At 41.2% G+C, this 20,193-nt stretch overlaps 1 protein-coding gene across 2 annotated transcripts in view; it reads left to right on the top strand.

Annotated features, from left to right (window-relative positions):
- Positions 1-20,193, top strand: part of ANAPC5 (anaphase promoting complex subunit 5) — a 44,057-nt gene that overhangs the window by 7,446 nt on the left and 16,418 nt on the right. For both annotated transcript variants that reach the window (XM_038575015.1, XM_038575016.1), the window contains 6 exons: positions 7,335-7,401; positions 10,583-10,684; positions 11,637-11,827; positions 15,832-15,913; positions 16,547-16,636; positions 19,220-19,401. In XM_038575015.1, the coding sequence (XP_038430943.1) occupies positions 7,335-7,401; positions 10,583-10,684; positions 11,637-11,827; positions 15,832-15,913; positions 16,547-16,636; positions 19,220-19,401 (714 nt within the window). The remainder of the gene's footprint in view (positions 1-7,334; positions 7,402-10,582; positions 10,685-11,636; positions 11,828-15,831; positions 15,914-16,546; positions 16,637-19,219; positions 19,402-20,193) is intronic.

The raw sequence follows: 20,193 nt of genomic DNA on the forward strand, positions 1-20,193 counted from the left end.
CCTGGACATAAAGCAGTTTTTATTGACTTCACTTAGCTATCTCAATTCCCCTCACCTTAACTGTTACCTGGGATCACTTCCCAAATAAACATTGCTACTCTGAGGGAAAAACACACACATGTGTGTACACATGGATAGTATATTCCATATTCCCTGACCTCAAGGGCCCACAGTGTGGCAAGGAAGACTGACATCACAGATCATTATGCTGCAGTGTGCTCAGAGTTTTATCAGCCTCACCTGCTAAGGAGGCTGGCTAAACCACCTCGGGGGTATGGATAGTTCCTGAGAGTGGCCTTTGGTTACAAGATTTGTTTGGCACATGCTGGGTGCATGAGATTATAGTATCATTAAATGCTTCCAAAACCTCACTTACTCAGAATTGCTTATAGATGCCTCTCATCTGGTGGAGAGGTGGCACAGTGTGGGTTTAAGTCTGGCTCTGGTGACAGACTCCTGGCTTTGGGTTCTGGCTCCTCTACTTACTCCCTGTGAGACTCTTGGCCAGTTACCCTCTCTGTGCTTCAGTGTCCTGATTTGCAAAATGAGGCATCATATCACTTCCTCAGGGGGTCATTGTGAGGATTAAACATGAGATCCACTAAAATGAACAGAGCTGTGCCTGGCATGTAGTAAATATCCAACAAATACTGGCTGTTCTTGTTCTCTACTTTCTCTATTGGCTCAGCCTTCTAAGGAGTGCTTCTGGGCTACAGGGTGGTCTTTGCTCTGGCTACTTGATATACTTCAAGTAGCAGAATATCACTTCTTGTGAAATGCTAAAATTCAGACTTATTTTGGTTTGACTTTCTCCTAAATTAATCTGATGTAATTAGGTCTAACTGCATCATTTTATTTTTATCCTGTTCTAAGAGCTCATCTGTGTGTGACCCAGTATATTTATCATGAAGGTATATAGTTTCAGGCCAAATGACTATGTTGTAATGTCACATTGTATGCACTATACTAAAACAAAACAAAACAAGAACAAAAGGGAAAAAAAGGTCTGCAGTGAATTTTGTGCATAAAACTTTTATAAAAAGTTGGGGTGGAGGGACATCTGGGTGGTTCAGTGGTTGAGCGTCTGCCTTTGGCTCAGGATCCTGAGGGTCCTGGGATCGAATCCTGCATCAGGCTCCTTGCATGGAGCTTTCTTCTCCTCCCTCTGCCTATGTGTCTCTGCCTCTCTCACTCTGTTGGTCTCATGAATAAATAAATAAAATCTTAAAAAAAAAAAAAGTAGAGGTGAAGAATTTGATACCATAAGAACTGAGAATCAAATCACATATATACATTACAATTTTATATCTTCAAAGATAAAACTGGAATGTTTTCCCACCTACAATGTATAGCAGCAGAATGCTCTGCAATGGTTAAAAAATGTATATCAATGTAATATTTCAAACTTTTCTTTTTTTTTAAGATTTTATTTATTTATTCATGAGAGGCACACACAGAGAGAGAGGCAGAGACACACGCAGAGGGAGAAGCAGGCTCCATCCAGGGAGCCCAACGCAGGACTCAATCCCAGGTCTCCAGGATCACACTCCAGGCTGAAGGAGGTGCTAAACTGCTGAGCCACTGGGGCTGCCCTCAATGTAATATTTCATTCATAATTTTCCAGTAAATGACATTTCTGGATAAAAAAAGGTGTATAGTTTTAGAAAATAGTGTACATACAGTAACTGAATTTTGTCATTGAAATTAAGGAGATATATTATTTGTTTTGAGATATACTATTTAAATATTTTTCTAATTAAGTATTACAATTTTTTGTCTACAAAGAAATAACCTTTCTTGTAATAAGATTTCTTTTTATTTTATAGAATATATTTCAATTAAAAATATATTTACATTTATTTCTTTGTTAAAGAGAAAAATTTCATTTTTTGGTGATCTTTTCTAATATTTTATTGCATTATGAAAAGTTTCACAATTTAGCCCTTTTATTCTTCCTTTCTTTATGTTTTTTCTTTTTTTTTTTTAAGTTCTTGGAATGTTTTCAGGTCTCTTTTCTTCATGAAAGTTATTTTTCTTGTCCTAGACATTTGTATTAAAATTAGAAAGGAGGGAGGCAGCCCTGGTGGCGCAGCGGCTTAGCGCCACCTGCAGCCCAGGGTGTGATCCAGGAGATCATTTCCCCTTGAATGTTAATTTAGAAGGGAGGGAAGAAATATTCAGGCAACAAATGTTTATCATTTTAAAAAAGTCCAATCACAGAAGAGAGGGCACACTGAAATTGAGCCTCTGCTTTGTTTGCTGGCAGTTGCCAAGTGCCTGCAGTCAGGAGCAGGCTGATAGGATTTGCCTATGTGAGTCTACAGTGGAAGCTACTGGTCTGCAAGCCGCCTGTAATTACAGCTTCCCTGTGCTTCTAAAAGGACCTAACAGGGATCCCTGGGTGGCGCAGCGGTTTGGCGCCTGCCTTTGGCCCAGGGCGCGATCTTGGAGACCCGGGATCGAATCCCATGTCGGGCTCCCTGGTGCATGGAGCCTGTTTCTCCCTCTGCCTGTGTCTCTGCCTCTCTCTCTCTCTCTCTCTCTCTGTGTGACTATCATAAATAAATAAAAGTTTAAAAAATAAAAAAATAAAAGGACCTAACAGAAGTAGAAATTCTCTGGTAATTCTTCACTTGCCAGTGATTTAATATAAATCTCCCAAATTCCTGAATTTATTCAACAAATACTTACCAAGTGCTTCCTGTGTACCCGGCACCATGTTTCAGTGCTGTGTTGTCAGCCAAGAGGAGGAGGCCCTGTCCTCCTGGAGTCTTGTGGGGAGGGTCAGATAAGAGAGAGGCCGTTGGTAAGTAATGTAGTTTCAGAGTAAGTCTGTGCCGTTGAAAGGAAATGGGACCCAGGGGTAGAGGGACTGAGGTTTTGGCTGGAGAGGGGCCAGGTGGAGAGGGAGCCAGGTGATGAAGGAGCCGGGAGGAAATGCCAGAACGCACGGCACACACACAGCTTCCACGACGGGACAAGCCGCCATGTTGGAGGCACAGACAAAACATTGTGGCTTCGGGAGAGGGGCTGCTTCACGCCCTCTGGTCACATCCTTCAGAAGGGTGGTGTCCTTGCTTCCTCCTCGGATGTCTGGTAACTGTTCCTGCCCCAGTCCCTCGTCTCCCCTACTTCTGTCAATACTCTGCTCAGAAACCTCCAAGGATTCCACAGTCTCCCCACTAGGTGTTCAAGACCTTCCATAGTTGACTCTTTCTCTTTCTTTCTTTCTTTTCTTTTTCTTTTTCTTTTTCTTTTTCTTTCTCTTTGTCTTTTTTCTTTCATTCTTTCTTGTCTTGTCTTTCTTCCTTTATTTCTTTCTTTCCTTCTTTCTTCCTTCCTTCCTTCCTTCCTTCCTTCCTTCCTTCCCCCTTCCTTCTATCCTTCCTTCCTTCTTCCTTCTCTTTCTTCTTTCTTTCTCTTTCTTTCTTTCTTTCTTTCTTTCTTTCTTTCTTTCTTTCTTTCTTTCTTTCTTTCTTTCAGAATTTTATTTGAGAGAAAGCATAAGCTGGGGGAGGGGCAGAGGGAGAGGGAGTAGCAGGCTCCCCACTGAGCAGGGAGCCCTACTAGGGGTTCATTCGCAGATCATGACCTGAGCTGAAGGCAGACACTTAACTGACTGAACCACCCAGGAGCCCCACCGCTGACCTCTCTGACCTTAGTTCAGTTTCTCAGCTTGGATCCCTTGCCTCAGGCCGTCTAGGGTCTCATCTTTTGTTTTCCTTTCCTGGAATGCCTTCTTCCTTATCATTTTTTCTGCTCCTTCCCAACTTGCAAGGGATTACCCCATTTCTCAGTGCAGAGTCATATTCACATTTGGCATTTATCACTTACTGTCATCTTCTCACCTGGGCTGGTCTTAGCCTTCCCCAGGACTTGTAAGCCTATTAACACATTGTATGTCCTCCAGGACCTAGACTGGAGTTTTATGCATTGCGAGTATTCAGAAACAACAACAATCCTCTGTTGGTTGATCTCATATTTTAAAATTTTCAATTACAGTGGTAGATTAAAGCCCCTTAGAGTAATCTCCAGACTTCTGAGAATCTGACAGATGCCATGTACTGGGTCCGTATTAGAAATGCACATCTTTGCCAACTTTTTTTTTTTTTTTTAACATTTTATTTGTTTATTTATGAGAGACATAGAAAGAGAGGCAAAGACACAGGCAGAGAGAGGAGAAGCAGGCTCCATGCAAGGAGCCGAATGTGGGACTCAATCCCAGGACTCCAGAATCACACCTTGGGCTGAAGGCAGGTGCTAAACCACTGAGCCACCCAGGGAACCCCAGTACATGGACTTCTTAAAGCCCATTCATGGACCCAGCTTAGATGTCGTTGATTTACAGCAGTAGTAAGTCTAAATTTCTGTCTCAGCAACTAGTAGGATTTATAAGCAAGGTAACCTTGAGCCCCTTTCCCAAATGAGTGGCCCTTTTCCTAAATTGAATACCTCTGTGGCTTCTCACAAGTTATTTTTTTCCTGCATGTATTTTGGGGCCCTGAGGAAGCAGGAGGAGTCCGTAAAGGATGGTTTGGGCCCTGGTGTTTTTATTTGCTCCTCCCAAGCTGGTTCATGTCAGCCACGATTGCCACCAGAGAGGCCACAGCCAAATTTGATCTTCATTTATGGGAACTGTATTTCCCTTCTTTTAGAATCATTTTGCATGATTCTGGTTTTCTCTACTAACCTTATTGGTCATGTGTTTTTCCTTATAAGCTACCCTCAATTTTCAGGGCATGGGGTTTAAGGAAATAAAGCATTTGGTAATAGCATTGTAGGCTTTAAGATTTTATTAAAAAAAAAATTTATTTTTAAGTAATCTCTACACCAAACATGGGGCTCGAACTTAAAACTGTGAGAGTAGGAGTCACAGGCTATACCGACTGAGCTGGCCAGGGTGCCCTGACCATTGTGGACTTTAAAGGCAGTAGGGTCAGTACTGTGTGTCCAGTTTCATTCAGATTCTTACCTATCTCCAGCCTTTTTATGTGCAGCCATACTTATTCCAAGCCTTGGGTTTACCTTGGTTATGGCGCATGTTAAGAGCAAAGGGCTCCTTACTGCCCAGATACTTAACTGTTTTTCATTTGAGAACTTGGCTGGTGAATTTGTTTTCCATTTCCCTCCCGGTCACTGTTGTGTCACCAATCTTTGTTAGACCTGGGTTGGGGCTGGTTCTTGACAGCTCTGATGATGGCAGAATCTGATACACTGCCCCAGGGATTATTAGGTAATAATTATCAGAAATGAAACCAAGAGAATATTAGAGCAGCATCTCCCAAAGTGTTTTCTGTGGAATACTAGTGCTTCTTGAAAGGTACGAGGAAAGGATTCTTCTTTGTTCAATGAGTTTGGTAAATGGTACATTCTCTTTTTTAAGATTTTATTTATTTATTTACTAGAGAACAGAGAATGAGAGAGGCAGAGACATAGGCAGAGGGAGGAGAAGCAGGCTCCATGCAGGGAGCCAGATGGGGGACTCGATCCTAGGCCCTGGGACCATGCCCTGAGCCGAAGGCAGATGCTCAACCACTGAGCAACCCAGGCATCCTGGTAAATGGTACATTAAACAAAGTAAATAAAGTTTCTTTCTGTTGGATTTCTCTCCCATACATCGTGAATCTCCAAGTAAGATAGAGTGTGTGTGACTTTCCCCACAATATGTAACCTCAGAAGAATTTTCCTTCAGAATATCCATTCACATATCGTTTACATAAAAGTTGGACAAGTACTGCATTAGATGCAGGGTGCTTATAAAAGCATTATTGATGAGTAAATATTGATTTTTATACTTACCATAATCCTATAGAGAAACCATTTCTTGGGCAGCCCGGGTGGCTCAGTGGTTTAGTGCCGCCTTCAGCAGCATAGGGTGCGATCCTAGAGACCCGAGATCAAGTCCCACGTTGGGCTCCCTGCGTGGAGCCTGCTTCTCCCTTTGTTTTGTATCTGTGCCTCTCTCTCTCTCTCTGTGTCTCTCATAAATAAATAAATAAAATTTTAAAAAACCCTATTTCTTCAGCGTCTTGTGGCAAAAGGGCATTACTCCTACTTTGCTCTCACAATAAGACTTTTCTGTTGTGCATGCATAGATTTCTCAAGCCTAGGTTTATATCCCTATATTCCTTGTTTGTTGATTCTGCATGATGTAAATTTCTAGGCAAATGATTATTTCTTGGGAGAAGCCACTTTTTCCTGCTCTTGAGTACACCACAACTTGTATCTGTAGCAAGGAGTTAGAAACTTCACTCATTCATTCATTTCCCAAACCCTGAGTACCTGTTTTGGTCCTAGGGATGGTGCTGGGTTTTGGCATCCAATTGCAAGTAAAAGCATACAGGTGTGGCAATGCATAGGTTCTGTTCTCAGCCTCTCTGGGAGACAATGGGAGCTACAGTGAGAGATATCAGGAGAGATTCTCAGAGGACATGACACTTGAGTCAGTCTTGAATGATGGATGGTGTACTGCAGTTCAGCTGGGTGGGACAATGGCCCTGTAGGCCAAGGAAGTAGTGGGGGCATCTTGGCTCAATAGGAGGTCTGTGAGGAGGTCTCAGGCCGGGGGCATGGATGAGCAAGAAAAGGCAAAGGTGAGAGGTAGTGAGCAGCTAGGGCCACTCATGGAGCATTGTGCCTGTCCTGCAAGCAGTGTGGACTTTATCCTGGAAGCTGAGGGGGTACCACTGCAGAGCTTTATATCAGGGGTACCATGAGATTTGTGCATGGTGGAAAGATCACACTATGTAGAACTTAGGTCTATAACTGTCCACAATGATATTGTGTGAACTTTGGCGGGTTGTTCAATATCAATTTTTATTTATGTTTTTTTCTATTCCTTTTTTTTTTTTAAGATTTTTATTTATTTATTCATGAGAGACACACACAGAGAGAGAGGCAGAGACACAGGCAGAGGGAGAAGCAGGCTCCATGCAGGGAGCCCAATGCAGGATTCAATCCCAGGTCTCCAGGATCATGTCCTGAGCTGAAGGCAGACTCACTCAACCACTAAGCCACCCAGGCATCCCATGTTTTTTCTATTCCTGAGAGGAGAGAATTAATTGTAAAGGTTTTGAGCTCTTTTTGATAAAGCTATTTGACTTACTATTCTTGCTGTTGTGTAATTCCTTTTTGTTTGCCATTTAAAATTTTTATTTTAGTTTCAGTTAGTTACTATACAGTGTCGTATCAGTTTCAGGTGTACAATATAGTGATTGAACACTTCATAAGACACTTGGTACTCCTCACAACAGGTGTGCTCCTTGGTCCCCCTCACCTAGTTCACCCATCCTTGTTATGTAATTCCTTAGTAGTTTTGTTTTATTTTTTTCCAGAGAAGAAGAGGTATCTTGCAGTGGGCCTCTCTCCCAAAAACAAGCAGAATATTTTCTTTCTCAACAGGTATGTTAATTCTGTTATTTTATCACAAACTTTTAAAAACAAATCCTGTGGAGAGGCACCTGGGTGGTTTAGTCAGTTAAGCATCTGACTCTTGATTTTGGCTCAGGTCATGATCTCAGGGTTGTGGGATCAAGCCCTATGTCAGGCTCTGCCCTCACCGAGGAGTCTACTGGAGAGTCTATTCGTTTCTCTCTCTTTCCCTTTGCCTCCCCCCCTGCTCTCTCTCTTTCTTTTTTGTTTTTTAAAGATTTTTACTTATTTATTCATGAGAGACACACAGAGAGGTGCAGAGACATAGGCAGAGGGAAAAGCAGGCTCCATGCAGGGAGCCCAATGTGGGATTCAATCCCGGAACTCCGGGATCACGCCCCAAGCTGAAGGCAGACGCTCAACCACTGAGCTACCCATGTATCCCCCTCTGTCTCTTTCTCAAACAAATAAATAAATAAAATCTTTAAAAATGATAAAAACAAATTGTTATTTTTAAAAAAAAATTTTTTTTAATTTATTTATGATAGTCACACAGAGAGAGAGAGAGAGGCAGAGACACAGGCAGAGGGAGAAGCAGGCTCCATGCACCGGAAGCCCGATGTGGGATTCGATCCCAGGTCTCCAGGATCGAGCGCCCTGGGCCAAAGGCAGGCGCTAAACCGCTGCGCCACCCAGGGATCCCGATAAAAACAAATTATATGTCATCACATATGCCTCTTTTGTTAGGCTTATTAATGAATTTACATTATTTCTTATTCTTTGTCCTCTCTTCTTCACTAACTATACAGTGGTGGTTGTGTGTTCTTTCTGATTTTGTGTGTGATTTTCTTTTTCTGTTTCTTTTTTTTAAGATTCTATTTTTTTTAAAATAGTTTTTTACATTTTTTTTAAGGATTTTATTTATTTATTTATTTATTCTTGATAGACATAGAGGAGGGGGTGGGCAGAGACACAGGCAGAGGGAGAAACAGGCTCCATGTCAGGAGCCTGATGCGGGACTGATCCCGGGATTCCAGGATCACGCCCTGGGTCAAAGGTAGGTGCTAAACCGCTGAGCCACCCAGGGATCCCCCTAATATTCTATTTTTAAGTAATCTCTACACCCAACATGAGGCTTGAACTTAAAACTCCAAGATCAAGAGTCGCATGCTCTACTGAGCTAGCCAAGTGCCTCATGATTTTATTTTTCTTAAAGCTATGATGCAAAAAAACAAAAAAAAAACAAAAACAAAAACAAAAAAAAAAGCTATGATGCATGCTGATTTTATAATAGTGTGTGACTAACACAGCCCAAAGATGTGATTTGGAAGACTTACTTCCCTTCGGGATCCCTGGGTGGCGCAGCGGTTTGGCACCTGCCTTTGGCCCAGGGCACGATCCTGGAGACCCGGGATCGAATCCCACATCAGGCTCCCGGTGCATGGAGCCTGCTTCTCCATCTGCCTGTGTTTCTGCCTCTCTCTCTCTCTCTCTGTGACTATCATAAATAAATAAAAAAAAAAAAAAAAAAAAAAGACTTACTTCCCTTCCCCCAACATTTTATTATGGACATTTTCAAATACAAAAGTTGAAAAGCATTGCCTAGTGAATATCCATATACCCACCACATTATTATTTTGCTCTGAGCTTATCATATACCTTCACATCCCTTATCCAGCCATCATTTCATCTTTCATTTTTGATGCATTTCAAGTTGCAGACATCAGTACACTTCACACCAGACATTTCTTGATGGTGCTTTTCAGCCATACTTTTTCATTTGCTTGGTAACCAAAGCCAAATATTTTTCTCCCATGTTATTATTCAAGCATAGAATTTTGATATTTTGCTCTATTTTTCTAATTTTCTTTAATTTGGTTATTAATTTTCTTTCTGCAGAAAAATGTAATGTTTAGGTCTAGATGAAAAGTGATAGAAATCACCCCTGCAGATGAATTTCAAACAGATTAGAAAAACCCATTTAGACAATTGGTTAAGTATGGAGGAGAAAATATAGCTAGATCCTCATACTTCAGTATATTACAGATGAATTAAAGGGTAAATGTGAATATTTAAAGTTTTAATTAGACCAGAAGGAACTACATATTAACTTTTAACTGATCTCTGAGTGGGGAAAGACTTTTTAAACATAAAAGCTATGGAAGTAAACATGTAGGAAGATCATCATTTGATTTTTCAGCATTAAAATTAAAAACGTCTGCATGTCAGAACACATTCCAACAAAACTAAAAGGCAAACAATAAATGAGAAAATAAGCATGTTTATTTGCAATAAACATGACAGTCACAGTTTACTTTTGCTTTAAAAATCATATTTTCAAAGACTTTGATGAGATAAACTTTATAATATATTATTAGAAGAAAAGAACGGAAAGTAAAATGATATACCATGTTCTAATATGTAAAAAATATGGAATATGTGTATACCTGTATGTATACACACATATATATCCCACACACATAGAAAAAAGACTGGAAAAAAAAAAGACTGGAATAAGACACTATTAACAGTATTATTTCTGTGTGGAGGGGTTACACATGATTTTTGTTTCCCCTGTGTGTCTTTCCAATGTTTTTGGTATCTTTTATAATGATATAATGAATTAAAATGAAATTAGAAATTAATAACTTCTAAATAAAAATTTAGGTAAAAATGAAGTGTCTGTAACAAAGTTAAGTACTAATATTTAATTTAGAACTAGTTTTATATATTTTGTATGATCATTGCTGGTACCATCTACATGAAACAGATAGCTGAGAGCTATGAGGCCCTTTGCAGTGCTGGATGCACTACCGATTCTGGAGGTGGTCACAGTCCGGGGTGGGGTCACATTGGTGCTTTAATGTAGTTTGATAGGTACTACAGGAAGAGTTAATGCATAAGCAGGGGCCTTATGGTCCAAGTAGGGGCTTACCGGACCTTACCTAGTCTAGAAGGTGATACAACCAAGTGGCTGAAGTCTAAAGTGGGGTCTGAAGGAGGAATAGGAGTTTGCAAGGAATGCAAGGAACATGTGACTGGGGAGAGGTAGTTGGGAGGCTCTGTGTTTCAGGAAGAGGAAATAGTGTTTTGTGTGGTCAAGAGGAGAAAATAGCTGTAGAAAAGACCATAATCAGGATGCTGGTTAGGATGCATTTCCATATGTTTATTGGCCATTTCTTTCCACCAAGTTGTCATTTTTAAATTTCAGGCTTCTTTGTTAAAAAATGATGAGACGAAAGCCCTCACTCCAGCATCTTTGCAGAAAGAACTGAACAACTTGTTGAAATTTAATCCTGATTTTGCTGAAGCGGTGAGTCATTTGAGTTGGAAAGCCATGATGAGGCTACTCTTTACATTGAAGAGCCATGCAAATGAGGACTGGCCCATTGGCCCTGTTTCTTGGAAGGAAAGGTTGGCAAGTCAAGAAGCCTCCATAGGGAAGCTTTCCCTCCCAGCCCTCATCCCCAGGCCATTAGAGTTTTCTTCAGTCTATTGCTCTTCTCATTCATGCATCGTTTCTCTGAGGCTCCAAATTTTGGGTAAATGATAGAGTAGACTTTGTTTTTTTCTTCAAGTTTTGGGGCTAAAAATTATTTTCCTTTCTTTTTTTTTTTTTTTTTTAATTCAAATAGTTCCATTCCTTACTGGATTTTTACCCTGAAAACCTTCTCTCTCTCTCTCTCTCTCTCTTTAACTTTCTAGATAGTAGCTGGATTTGACATCTTTATTCTCCTGCAGCAATACATCTGCTTTGCTCGGTAGTAACTGGGATATGCCAGTTGGAGGGAAGTTTAATTCAGTGAATCAAACAAAATGAAACTAGTGTCAAAACCCACGATAATTACCTTAGTAAACTAGTTAGACTCACTGTATTATGACCTGGACATTTACAGAAATTAATTCTATGATTTTTATGTGAATTCAGGAAAAAAAAACCTTTACTTTTGAGCTCACAGTATTCCTTAATACCCAAGCTGGGTGGGTGCCCCCCACCCCCACCCCACCCCATCACCCTTGGGTGCTCATATAACCAATGGCATAGTGTTTGTATATTTAGGATAAAACCCTGACACAAATCCTAATGGGGCTCCCATTTTTCATTTGGGGACTCTTAGGGAGGAAACTTGTTTTATCCTGCTTGTGGGGGAAAGATGATGCTGAACCGTGTTACTGGGGGGCTGGTGGAGGGACCCTGGTGTTTGCAGTCAGGAAGACGCTCTGAGCCCGACCATTTAAAATACATGGATTATTTCTTGTTTCAGCACTATCTCAGCTACTTAAACAACCTTCGAGTTCAAGATGTTTTCAGTTCAACACACAGCCTCCTTCATTATTTCGATCGCCTGATCCTTACCGGGGCCGAAAGCAAAAGTAACGGAGAGGAGGGTTACGGCCGGAGCCTCAGATACGCGGCGCTGAACCTGGCGGCCCTGCACTGCCGCTTCGGTCACTAGTGAGTCCGTAGGTCTGTCCCCGCTGAACCTAAGAGTGACTCTCAGGCGTTAACTGGGATGTATATGTTAAGTGCTGTTTTATTAAAAAGAGAGAGAAAGGAAGGGAGGGAGGGAGAAAGAGAAAGAAAGAGAAAAAAGAAGGAAAGAGAGAGACCTTCTGACCTGGGCTTGTCCGTAACTTGTGAAGAGGGAAGCTTTCCCTGGACAGGAGTTTCCACTTCTGCTTCAGCAGTCTGCCCCCTAGTGTCCCTGTGGAGCATGACTCTCGAATTGCATGACCTCTGTCATTACTTCTAAGAACAACAGGCGTTGAATTAAAAGGAAATTAGGTCATTAGGCCAGAGGTTCCCAAAAGGATTTTTCGGAGGTAATAATGGGGATACTAAAGCTATTTACAGTGTTTCAAAAAGCCAAAAGGAAGTGGTAGTGGACTGGATGAAACACTGTACAGTTTACTAAGCCGAACGTTTGTGCTTTTGTTTTTTTTTTTTTTTTTTTAAATTTTTTATTTATTTATGATAGTCACACAGAGAGAGAGAGAGAGAGAGAGGCAGAGACATAGGCAGAGGGAGAAGCAGGCTCCATGCACCGGGAGCCCGACGTGGGATTCGATCCCGGGTCTCCAGGATCGCGCCTTGGGCCAAAGGCAGGCGCCAAACCGCTGCGCCACCCAGGGATCCCACGTTTGTGCTTTTGGATGAAATTCAGGCAGCCCAGTGGGGTGACATTGGCTTATGCCATTGCTAAGATATGCTTACGATTTTGATGAATACGACTAGGAAAATTGCCCAATTATTATTCAGTAAATAGAGTTATGTGGATAAAAACTTAAAACACAGAAGCTATTTTGGAAACAATGAGATAATGTAACTAATTTTGAAAAAGTAGAGAATTATTAATTGAAAGAGTCAATAAAGCCCCCTGTGGCTTTATCCTCTTTGAGAGAAATGTGGTCTCTGCTACAGGTATTTTGAATAGAAACTATTGGGTGTATTAATGGAAATATAGCATCCAAAGTTCAATTGAGACTTCGGCAACCCTTGATGTATGGGTTAGCTTATCAATTTCTGATTGTCACATTTAAAAGGAACATAGGCTGGAATTTGTGTGGGGGACAGTCTCCTTGTAGGTGTTCAAAGCCATGTCATATAAACTGTGGGAGAAGGGCACATGGGTGCCTTAGTGGTTGAGCGTCTGCCTTTGGCTCAGGACTTGATCCTGGAGTCCCGGGATCGAGTGCTACATTGGGCTCCCTGCAGGGAGTCTGCTTCTCCCTTTGCCTATGTCTCTGCCTCTCTCTGCATGTCTCTCTCTGTCTCTCATGAATAAATAAATAAAATCTTTAAAACAAACAAAAAATTAATAAATATTATTTTTTAAAAAAAAGGAGATCCCTGGGTGGCTCAGCGGTTTAGCGCCTGCCTTCAGCCCAGGGCGTGATCCTAGAGTTCCGGGATCGAGTCCCGTGTTGGGCTCCCTGCATGGGGCCTGCTTCTCCCTCTGCTTGTGTCTCTGCCTCTCTCTCTCTCTCTCTCTCTCTGTTTCTCATGAATAAATAAATAATAAATATTATAAAAAACAAACAAAAAACTGTGGGAGGATATGAGAATGGTGGGCCCGGAGAGAAAATGATTTAGCCAAGCATGTGTTTGGCATCTTTGTGTCGTGAAAGGCCATGTGAAGACAGTGTAGATGACTCAGGGTATGATTCCTGGAGAACTAGAACTGGGAAGTGCAAGGGAAGGGCCATGCTTTGCCCATGGTAAGGAAGGTGGTCCCACATGGAACCTCTGTGGAAGTGTCAAGGTCTCAAGCCTAGACCAGGTGTGTCTGTAAGGGAATTCAAGCAACAGATTGATAGTGGGACTCAGAAAGATTCAAATCTGCTCCAAACTCCATGATTTTATGAGATGCTGTGTTATCTTTTGATCATCAACTTCTTTTTGTCTGCCCAGCTGTCACAACCTCTTAATCAGGACCTTTCATTTTTTATGTTCTCCTAATAGCAACATGATTTTATTTTTTAAGATTTTATTTATTTATTCATGAGAGACAGAAAGAGAGAGGCAGAGACATAGGCAGAGGGAGAAGTAGACTCCCTGCGGGGAGCCTGATGTGGGACTCGATCCCAGGACCCCGGGATCATGACCTGAGCTAAAGGCAGAGTCTCAACCACTGAGCTACTACCCAAGTGCCCCAATAGCAACATCATTTGTAGTGTTTACCACTGACTGATTTCTCTGTTCAAAACAGCTTCTGCTAGGGTTTGGAAATTTGTATCCTGCCTTCTGGATACAAGTAATCTGTTGATGTATAGAATTTATATATTTACATTAGGAGAGGTGGCTAACTGCATCAAATTAATTGCTAATTAATTTACTCAAGTCCATGCATCATTGTTTCTAGTCTTGGAGTTGTGAGCCTGTATAAATATTTGTCCCTTAGCTTATAGGATTGTGAGGATTTTTTGAAAATTGGTATACTTGTTTATTGAGCATCTGCTGTGTAACAGGCATTGTGTTAGGTGTTGAGGGTACAGCAGTGTAAAAGGAGGGGAAAAACCCCCTGTTCTCATGGAGTTTATGGTTGGGGAGATAAAGAATAAACAACATTACACATAATACCTAAAGGTGATAGATGAGGATAGAGGTTAGAGAGTGCTGTTGTTTTCATAAGGGATATTCCTCCAGATATATGCACAGATCACTCCTTCAATTTGGAAGTGTCTGTTTAAATAATAAGGTAGCAGGTCAACCCTCCTAACCTCTGTTAACTTAATATTTGAATAGAGATTTAAAGTGGTCTTTAATCTACCTGAGAGCTACCATTGGGTAGATCTAACTTTTCTTCCTACCTGGGAAAAGTAATCTCTCTTTAGTTTTAGCATATTATCTATACAGTTCTCCCCAAAATCTTTTTTTAAAAAAAACTTAACATTACTTATTTGGTCTTCAGATATTCAAAAAAGTTAAATTAACTGATATTTATTGAGGGTCTGTGTGTGATGATATGCTTTCTGCCCTCCAGTAGCTTATGTCCTATTGCATCTCAGCTTTGAAAGGAATTTAAAAGAAATGTAAAATAGATAAAAATGTATCAGGTCTCTTTATTTAAATAAGTGGTTATTGAGGACAATTCAGCTCTCCCCAATTAAAATGGATTATGTGAAGCTAATGCTAATTTTAAAGAAAATTCCTTATGTAAATTTTTCTTAAATAAGTGATACCCGTTGAATTTCTGATTTGATTTTCTGTAACTCTGCACTTACAGAAATTCTTTTCTGTGACTTGCCACCAGGAAACCCAAAATTTAAGAGCTTGCCCTCTGTAGGTTTGTAAATGAGTTGAAGAAATAAAATTAACACAGATTAAGTAAGTAAAAGGTGATACACAGTAGTATTTAATTAAGCACTGCAAGGTGGATTACAGATAGCATTCCTGTGAGTGTTTCCAGAGGTGGGAGCTCAGTGGGGCCAAGGATAGTTGGCTGAATTTCCATAGAACTTGAGATTAGGGAGACATCCCAGATGGAGGGGAACCATGTCAGCAGAAAAAAAAAAAAAAATCTCTGAAGTGATTATTCTTAAACTACTCTAACTAGTTTTGAAAAAATACAGAAGTATCAAATGCCTTTGTAAAAGAAAAAAAATTCACATAATGGGCAAGGGAATACAGTGAAAAGTGAGATATTGTATCCTATCCTCACCTCTCCTCCCAGGGGGGACAACTAAAGTAAAAATCTTAGGAGTGGAGATCAAGAAAAGCCATTCCTTCTTGCCCTTTATAGTAGAAATCCATCTGAGAAAGGACATGTTCTGTGTCATTTATGTTAATATTTCTTGCTCCTGGGAGAGGGAAGTGCCCCTGATGAAAAAAGCTCATTGTTGACAACTTCTAACCCAGAGGCCTACTGGGAATGAATTACTGTACAGATGCCTTCCTGTTACATTGCTTGGAGATGTTTGTGATTGTTAATGAGTTATTAATGTTCAGTCTGCTTCTAGTCAGCAGGCAGAGCTTGCCCTGCAGGAGGCGATTAGGATTGCTCAGGAGTCCAACGATCATGTGTGTCTCCAGCATTGCTTGGTGAGCCACCCTCTCCTGTCTTGGGAGTTCTGCCCATGTGGTTGAGTTGGCCTTCAAAAGGTTTCATTCGCATTGGTTGTTTTGCAGTTGGAAGGCCATTAGCAGTGAAGGGAAACTAGGTGGTTGTGGGAATCCAGAAAAGGCCAGCCATTGTTATTATCTTTCTTAATCCATGATCTCTGTTTTGCCCTGGAGTGTATTTCTTGTCTACAAATTTTAATCCAAAACTACCACATTAAACATTGGCATTAACAAAAAGGTGTATGCCACACCTTGTACCTGATGAGACATTGTCCTATGAAAGCATAAACACCACACACAAGTAGAACACAGAATTCATTTAACATTTCCTGAGAATCTCAATTTCTCAATTAAAGGCCTTCTGAGAGCTTCCTGGTTTTTTTCTGAAATATTTGCCACTCATTACTGTCAGGTGAAGATCAATGGCTGTTTAGCTCACTCTGACAATTTTAATGTGTTTGGGGTTTTCATTTAGGTTCATACTTGATGAAAGAGTATTTTAGAGGATTTATCTTGTCTATTGTTAAATATTTCTTACAACTATTATGATATTTCAGTAGAACATTAACCGTTATCATCATTGAGATATATTCTGATGATTTCTCTTACCAGAGCTGGCTTTATGTGCTGGGGCAGAAGAGATCCGATAGCTATGTTCTGCTAGAGCACTCTGTGAAGAAGGCAGTACATTTTGGCTTACCGGTAAGACTCACCTTCGTATGAGATTGTTTTACTAAGCCATGTGGTTTTATTCTTGGTAGTTTCCTGACCTTAACTATTAATCACATCACTAAATCCTGTTTGATAGGTTTCTCTCTGCTTCTTTTATCTTTTTTTTTTTTTTTTTAAGATTTTATTTATTTATTCATGAGAGACCACACAGAGAGAGGCAGAGACATAGGCAGAGGGAGAAGCAGGCTCCATTCAGGGAGCCTGACGGGGGTCTCGATCCCAGGTCTCCAGGATCAGGCCCTGGGTTGAAGGCGGCACTAAACTGCTGAGCCACCCAGGCTGCCCTCTGCTCCCTTTATCTTAATAACATCTATAAAAGTTCCATTGATCAATTTGTTGAGATCTTTGTTTAGTGTATTGATCAACATTGACTTCCACACATTTATGTAGAAAAATTTCAGGAAAGACTTATTTTTAAACCAACAATTGGCAAACTACAGTCCATGGGCCAAGTCTGGCATGCTGTGTGCTTATCAATGGCCCTCAAGCTAAGAATGGGTTTTACATTTTTAAATAGTTGGAGGGGAAAAAACAACAAAGACTATGTGACAGAGACCAAATGTGGCCTGCAAAACCTAAATTATTTACTACGGTGGCCCTTTATAGAACCAGTTTGCTGATCTTTGTTTTAAAAGTCAACAAAGGGGCAGCCCTGGTGGCTCAGCTGTTTAGCGCCACCTTCATTCCAGGGCGCGATCCTGGAGACCTGGGATTGAGTCCCACCTTGGACTCCCCTGCATGGAGCCTGCTCCTCCCTCTGTCTGCATCTCTGTCTCTCTCTCTGTGTGTGTCTCATGAATGAATGAATGAATGAATGAATGAATAAATATAAAAGTCAACAAAGCCAGGAACCAGTAAACAGGCACATTTGTCCTTTCTTATTTTAAGTGCAGGGAAGGACCTGAATTCTAGTCTGTGGTGACAAATCCTGAGGGGCAGTGAAAGGGCTTAGTCTTCACATGTGTAGTAGTAAAGACTGTCAGAATCTAGATTACTTTCGCTCACAGAACCTTAACCTGTCTTGAAAGCATCTGCTGAAAACTGCACCATGGCAGTGGGACTGTTTAAGCATTCTGTCTCATAAAGTTTGCAGCATGGTCCAGGAAAACTGAAAGTAACATGCATAATAACTTATTGTATATGCTTTTTAAAAATAGAAGGGGTGCCTGAATGGCTCAGTCAGTTTAGCATCTGATTCTTGATCTCAGGTCAGGTCTTGATCTCAGGGTTGTGAATTTAAGCCCCATGTTGAGCTTCAGGCTGGGTGGGGAGCCTACTTAAAAAAAAATTGAGGTTGACACATTGACACATGGTATATACTTCTTAAATCTGTAAATTGTCCTTTGACTCATTTTGGAGAAAGAACACTTACATGTATGGAATTGATTATCATGACAAAAATAAGTTGTCCCTTATAATAAATGATAGATTTCGTAAATACAATTTTTATTTTGGATTTAAGCTGACTTTTTTTTAAAGATTTATTTATTTATTTTAGTGGGGGGAGAGGCAGAGGGAGAGGGAGAGAAAAAAAAAATCCTCCAGCAGACTCCCTGCTGAGTGTGGAGCCTGACCTCAGGCTCAATCTCAGGGTCCTGAGATCACCACCTGAGCTGAAACCAAGGATCAGACATTTAATGGTCTGAGTCACCCTGGTGCCCCTAAGCTGACTTTTTTAAGTTGTGCTTCCACCTTTGAAAATTACATCAGAAGTTAATGAAAAGATAATTATGCTCATAATAGGCATCCTTTAAAAAATCTCCTACTCCAGGGGGGCCTAGCTGGCTCAGTTGGTAGAGCATGCGACTTTTGATCTTGGGGTTGTAAATTAGAGCCCACATTAGGTGTAGCAGATTACTTAAAATTAAAAAAAATAATAATTGAAAAAGGAAACAAAATATCTCCTACTCCATAATGTGCCCAGCACTGTTGACGGGTACTGTTTTGTTTTTATTTATTTATTTGAGTGGGAGGGAGGGTGTACACACATGAGCAGAGGGAGAGGCAGAGGGAGAGGGAGAATAAGACTCCTGGCTGAGCACGGAGCCCAACACAGTGTTCGATCCCAGGATTCTAAGGTCATGACCTGAGCCGAAGTTAGATGCTTAACCAACTCAAGCCACCAGGCACCCCAAAGCAAAGTTTATTGAGCAGTAGTAAAGTAATAGTACAAGGCTCCCAAAGTGGGAGGGAACCTAAGAGGGTTGCTGACAATAATTCTTTATGATAGAGTTGATGCCCATTTTATAGACGAGGAAGTTGAGGCTTGGTTAAGAAGCTAACTGACCCCAAGTCACAGAGTAAGTGACAGAGACAGTGTTTAAGTCCAGGCCCATTATATCAAAGCCCTGGCTCTTCTCAGCATACCGTCTGCCTCTCTTCCACACCCAGTTTTTCAGGAACGCAGTTCATATGGGTCAGGTACTTTCCTTTTAAATAATACTGTTGGTTGGTTTGCATGTGCTAAAATGTGAAATACGGCAAATTTCTGAAGAGTGAAAAATCCCGTCATGTAATCTCTGCTTTGAGTCATGGGTGTGTCTGTCCACTTAGTACCTCGCCTCCCTGGGAATACAGTCCCTAGTTCAGCAGAGGGCTTTTGCTGGGAAGACAGCAAATAAACTGATGGATGCCCTAAAGGACTCTGACCTCCTACACTGGAAACACAGCCTGTCAGAGCTCATCGATATCAGCATTGCACAGAAAACGGCCATCTGGAGACTCTATGGCCGCAGGTGGGTCTTCAAGCAGACTGTCAGGGCTGTAGGGCCATGAATCCTTCTAAAGATGAGCAGAAGCTAGCAAACTGGTTCTGTGAAAGGCCAAACAGACAAGTCATTTTCCCCTTTGATGACAGTTGTACGTACAGGGGATTAAAGAAAATGATCATAGTCTTAAAACACTATGTATTTTGTACAGACTTGGTAAAGTTCTTTCCTGTGCTCATTCTTTTTTACTCCTCCCAGCTGCCCTGTGAGGTAACTAGTAGGTAGGCTCCATTCCAGGATGTGAAAACCCAGGTTCACACATCTAATCTGCCCATGATCACAAATGTCGTTAGCAAGTGACAGAGCCAAGCCTCAAACCCAGCTTCTCTGGCTCTGAGCCCTATGCCACTATGATCTGAGACACCTCTCTTCCCGTCCTCAGGAGGCAAGGGCCACAGTTGCTCAGGTTGAGCTTCCCTGTTAATCAATATGTGTCCTCTGGAGTATTGCCGGCCTCAAGCCTAATTTTCCATTTGGCTTCCTTTAGCTTGGAAGTATACTTCTGAACTAGGTTTTTAATCCTGGAGCCTTGTCAGTACCCTACCTTCTACCTAGACAATCTGCTGTTTCTAGGAATCCAGTAACGAAAGGAAGTGCTTGCCTTACCAGTTGTGTTTTTGTATACTTGAGATAATTTTTTGGCATGATGTGATCTGAGACAGCTGCAAACACTGGCCACTGCTTACATTGCCAGAGCAGCTGGTGCCAGGATGGCATCAGGTCTGAATTTCTCCGTGAAAACTAATTAACACACTGTGA

The sequence above is a fragment of the Canis lupus genome, chromosome 26 (assembly GCF_011100685.1).
Source record: "Canis lupus familiaris isolate Mischka breed German Shepherd chromosome 26, alternate assembly UU_Cfam_GSD_1.0, whole genome shotgun sequence".
Lineage (NCBI taxonomy): Eukaryota > Metazoa > Chordata > Mammalia > Carnivora > Canidae > Canis > Canis lupus.